A 5,666-nucleotide genomic window follows, 5' to 3' on the forward strand; every position below is an offset into this window, starting at 1 on the left:
GGCTTGGCCGATGAATGGCAACCAAGCAATAGCTATCAAAAATCTGCCAAGATTTGGCCAATGATTGGCAACCAAGCAACCCCTCGAAAAAATATTTCTCCAACTTTTCCAACTTTCTCCGCCTTTTTTCCAACTTTCTCCACCTTTTTGCGAAAATGACCTATGGTTGAAGACATGGCGGAGAAATTTGTCTGACTTTTATCAACTTTTTCAATTTTCCCAAAAAAAATTACTTATTATCAATTGTTACATAACGCAAAGCATAATGATGTTTATTTCTTTTGAAAAAAATAAAAATTCAATGACACTTTTTTTCCAAAAAGTTGATATACCTAAGGTATAAATTTTAAGTGGAAAATAGTCAGAATAAATTTTAGGCGGAGAAAGCTTACTAATTATTGAGAAATAAAGAAATTATTCTCAGGTAGAGGAATGGCGGAAAAAAGTTCGAGAAAAGTCAGAGATCTGGTGGAGAAAAGTTAGAGTAATTTTTAGGTTGTAGAAATTTGTCCACCATTTTTCCAACCATGGGTCATTTTCGTAAAAAAATGGAGAAATGGCGGAGAAAAGTTGGAGAAAAAACGGACAAATTCTTCGATTCCACGACAAACAAAATTTTCAAAAAAAAACTCGACAAAATAAATCACGACAAAACAAATTTTGGCAAAAAAAATCACGACAAAAAAATCACGATAAAAAAAATCACGACAAAAAAAATCGCGACAACAAAAATTTAGAAAAAAAAAATTTAGACAAAAAAAATCTAGCAACTAAATAAAAGATTTGGCTGGTAAAATAAGGTAGATAGTGATTGTTTGGCTATTATTAAGGCCAAGTTAATTATCTACCAGCTGAGTAAAAAATCTAACGGCTATTTATATAAGAAAAATCATTTATATGAAATATTAAATTTATTATTTAGACAAAAAAAAAATTATTATGACGTGATTTTTTTATTTTTATTTTTTTTGTCATTATTTTTTATGTCGTGGTTTTTTTTATCGCGATTTTTTTTGTCGGGGTTTTTCTTGTCGAGTTTTTTTTGGAAATTTTTTTTTGACGTGTAACCAATATTTCTGCCAGGGACGGCCATTAATGTAGCAGCCAAAGACAAAAAATTCTTTTGAGCTGCTCAGAAGTGAATAAATTATTATCCTATTATTTATTTTTAACTTATCGTAAGTATATATCTATACTTTACTTTGTCAATACATGATCCATAAAATATATGTACTGTATGACAGTTAATGACAGCTTAACGCATTTTTTGAGTATCAAATATTAATAAATAACCCACTATTCCAGAGTGGAAATCTGGTCAAGCTAGCACGGGAAGCCTGATCAAAATTTGATCAGGATTTGATCAAGATGCTTGATTAAGGATAACTTAATCAAGATTGGATCAAGGAAACCTTAACTCATCCTTAATTAGGCCAGCCTGAGAACGAAAAACCAAGAGAAAGACAAAAAACAGAAGGAAAATGTTGTCTCACTCTTCCACTTAAAAAATCGTCCAAACCGCTTAATTGATCGATTGTTAATATTATTGAAATCGTGCTAATAACTTGACCGACTGCGAAAGAAGTTTCACTTTCCTCGTGCGTACTGCTAACACACACATTTTTTTTTTTTTCCATCCAGCAAATTATTCTGTTGTGCACTCCAAAATTTTAACATTTTTTGACCACTAAAATTATGAATAAGCACAATAAAAAATTGAGGCTTTTGCAGTACATAAATAGTAGATTGTTTTCGATATATGTAATTTAAAAAAACTGCATGAAAAAAAAATTAATATAATCGGAAATTAATTGATAATCATATTAAAGTTGTAAACTACAATTATTGCATTAAAAAAATACATTTTATTATTATTAAAAATATCAATATATTGTTCATGAGGGGTTGGCAACGATGATCCAGCTAATTCATAAGCTGCGGTAAATCATCATTCCTATTCTCTTTGTCTTTCAAATTCGTGATGATTGTGCCTTAAATCAAGCTCAAACAGGCTTAAGCCAAGCTAACATACAGAAACTGGTGCAAATAGCTTCATTCTTGATATATTACCATCTCTTCATAATTCAACTAGAAAATATGCTAATGTACGGCATATAAAAAGTAATGATTTACTCAGAATCGTTACTAGAATAAATATTTTTTTCATCTAGATGCAGGTAACATCCAATTTTTTTTCTAATAATATTTCCCCAAAGTAAGTTGGTTTTACAAGAAGGACAAGATCGTTCAATTGGGAGAATCATATTATCGGTCTCATGTTCATCAGCAAAGCAAATTAAATGAGCCACAAAATCACAATCAGACTTTAAACAATCAACTTTGTCAGCAGGCGATAATGAAAGGTAGCAAATATAACACATAAAAATATCGGATGTTTCCTGCTGCTGAAATTCTAAATTTTGGTTATCACTTTTGTTGTTCTTCAAATTTTTGTAGTTATTCAATTTTTGAGATTGGATTTCACCGTAGCTTATGGGCATGTGAATTGGTGGTGATATTGTTGATAACAATTCTGTGAAAAATTTAGGATCAAGCCAACGTAGTGACAGTGGAAGACGGCACCATGGTCCAACTTGAAGCATTGCAGATAATACAAATATTGAATAAGCAAATGTTTTTTGTTTGCTTTTTTTTTTTGGTAATGTACGAAGACGACGGCTCATTTGAGGATGTTGCCAGGCCCATTCGAACTGTAAAATATAACATAAACTTACAATTTTATATTGTTGACATCGTAGTTATCCATTGCCTCAAAAAGTACTCACACGTAGAGCACTTGTCGCATTCGGAAATCCATGAACAACTAGCACCATTTTCCTGAATTTCAAAATGTAGATTCATTTTACTGTTGATGAGAAACTGTTTTCATTTTTTAGTGTATTTACCATGGTCCCTTGTTACTAGTTTTCCAAGCACCACCGAATTGTTTCCCTGCATTGTGTCTTTTTAATCTTTGCACTGGATTGACAGTGTATCCAATGTAATTTCTTCCTGCGTATTTTGGATTTTCGCAATACAATAAATAAACACCAAAAAAATGCTCAATAATATGAGACTCCTCCATCGCCCAAATTACTATCTACATGTATGCATAAATGCAACAAACTATTATTTTTGATTAATTTTTGAAAAACTTGTGCATGTTTGAGCATGGAGTGGCATGGAGTTTTAAGCACTGTTGGGCTTTTTTGGTTTTTCGGAATATTATACGCATTTCGTATAATACGCGTATTATACGAAATCAACATGGCGATGCTGCATATATACATGTAATTTATTTTTAAAAAATAAAAATGTAATTATTTATTTATTTAATGAAATACATGTAATTTATTTATTAAATAAATGAAAATACCAAGAACAAGCAGTAGCTAAGGAATTAATGTAGTCAAAAAAATTATGTGGGCAAGTAGTAGGAGTAGGCAACATTAATTCCTTAGCTACTGCTTGTCCTTGGGATTTTTATTTATTTGAAAATTTTCATTTTTACGGAGGCTAGGAGCCGAAAGGCTCAGGGTGCGAACTCACGACACGCAAAAGTTTGCGTTTTATCATGGCTGCCGTAATTCTAAACATGGCGCCTCCGTGATTTAATCCGCCTCCGTGATTAAATTCACACGCGTGTTTAAATCACTAGAACTTACTATATATTACCAAAATATCACTGAAAAAATGTAGTTGTGTGTAATGTGTGTGTAGTGTATCTAGTGTTCAAAGCTTGGATCACGGAGGCGCCATGTTTAAAATTCCGGCAGCCATGTTGAGAATTATGGAAGCCATGATAAAACGCAAACTTTTGCGTGTCGTGAGTTCGCACCCTCAGCCGCAGTATTGGATTTATCCCCCCAAAAAAAAAAACGTTCATGGGTGCATTCCTTTAATAAAACATTTTTTTTCGTTTTGCAATTTCGCCCTGTAATACCGACTAAAAACTAGAAACAGAAACAACGACAAAAGTGATAAAATTCTCTATGCCATATTCCAGACTTTACAGTTTACGATAATGTGTGGTACGACCTATGTGACAATAACAAACAATCACAACAAGTCAATTTTCTATCTATATTTCAGTTTGATATAAACATTGAACAGTTATCCATCTAATAATTGGAAGCCAAAAAAAATAATGTCATGTACCAGTACTGCCACTACAAGAAACAGCTTTTTCCTATAAAATTTTGGCCGGTATTACAGGGCGAAATCGCAAAACGAAAAAAAATTTTTTATTAAAGGAATGCACCCTATGGGCTCAAACTCACGACAAGCAACATTTCGCTTGTAAACATGGCCGTTGTTCCTACGGACCTACTGGGCATGCGCGAATCCGTGGTTCCAGTATAAGCTGTGCTATTGTCACGGTTCAAAAAATAAATAAATATAACCTTATTAAAATCTCAATATTGATGTTTTGATTAAATTTTGGAGTATTTTTTAAATTCTTTTTTAATTGAACACTTTTGCTCAAGGTTTTGTTTATATATTTTTTTGTGTAATGTGGTGTCATGCCCAAATGTTTTTATAATTATTTGGTTTTTATTTTTGTAGCACTACTGACAGCTGACTATTTACACTGCATATAAACACAGTGCCTCCGTGATTTAAATCACAAGTTCGACACTGTCGAACTTGTGACTTATCTCACGGATTTGCGCATGCTCAGATCGCTCAGAATTATGTCGGCCATGTTTACAAGCGAAATGTTGCTTGTCGTGAGTTTGAGCCCTATCACTTCTAAACTAATTGTCGTAAAGACTTCGGATTTGGCTCAAAAGAAGCGGCTCTGGGAATTCTATCGCCCCTAATAAAAAAAAACATTATCTATTCGGCCATTTTTTTTTTTTCCCAAAAAACGAAAAATACTATTCGTACGATAAAAATTCATTTGAAAAAGTTATAGAATTTTGAAAAACGATTATTTTAGGCTTAATATAAAACCTCTGCGACTACTCTATTTTGAGTTATAGCTTGTGCCGTTTTCATTTTTTAGGCAAACGATAACTCATGATGAAATGGTGTTAGAGACTTCATATTAGGCTTAAAACATGCGTATTCGAAAATTCTATCGCCTCTCCGAAAAAATTTTGATCTATGAATCATATTTTTCACAAAAATTAAAAAAAAACCGTTTTTTTTTTTTTTTAAATTTAGTTTTTAAAAAAAAAAAAAAAAGTGAGTGAACAGATAATGGAGGCCCTCTTTCTCATGAAGGGCGATGGAGTTTCAGAAGACGCGTTGTGTGAGCCTAATACGAAGTCTCTACTACAATTTTATCAAAAGTTATTGCATTCCTAGTTTTCGAGTAATTTCTGAAAAACGCTCTTACTTTCGAAAAAATCGTCCTAGATACTTTGTATAAGACTTAAAAAGCATGAGTGGTAAAATGCTACAACTTTTAGTCGAAACTTTTTTCAAAAAAAATTATAGTTTTCATAAAATAGTAAAAAATAGAATTTTTGAAATATTTTTGTCTCTTTTGTTTCAAAAATAGAAAAAAATTGACTATTGGAATCAGGATGAACTCCTCAAGGGGCGATAGAGTTTTAAAAACCACGTTTTTTGAGCTTAATATGAAGTCATTCCGTTGATTCTAACAGAAGTAATAGCTTGCCTTAACTTGAACGAAAAAAAAAAAAAAAAAAAAATCG

General features: G+C 32.0%; 1 protein-coding gene across 1 annotated transcript; it reads right to left on the bottom strand.

Annotated features, from left to right (window-relative positions):
- Nucleotides 1–1,850: 1,850 nt before the first annotated feature.
- Nucleotides 1,851–3,272, bottom strand: LOC122849832 (structure-specific endonuclease subunit slx1). Its single transcript, XM_044148670.1, has 3 exons — nt 2,907–3,272; nt 2,787–2,838; nt 1,851–2,711 (listed from the first exon to the last, which is right to left on the bottom strand). Exons 1-3 carry the CDS (start codon nt 3,083–3,085, stop codon nt 2,130–2,132), a joined length of 813 nt encoding a protein of 270 aa, XP_044004605.1. The 5' UTR covers nt 3,086–3,272; the 3' UTR covers nt 1,851–2,129.
- Between the last annotated feature and the right edge of the window lie 2,394 nt (nt 3,273–5,666).

This window comes from Aphidius gifuensis, linkage group LG1 (genome assembly GCF_014905175.1).
Source record: "Aphidius gifuensis isolate YNYX2018 linkage group LG1, ASM1490517v1, whole genome shotgun sequence".
In the NCBI taxonomy this organism is placed as follows: Eukaryota; Metazoa; Arthropoda; class Insecta; order Hymenoptera; family Braconidae; genus Aphidius; species Aphidius gifuensis.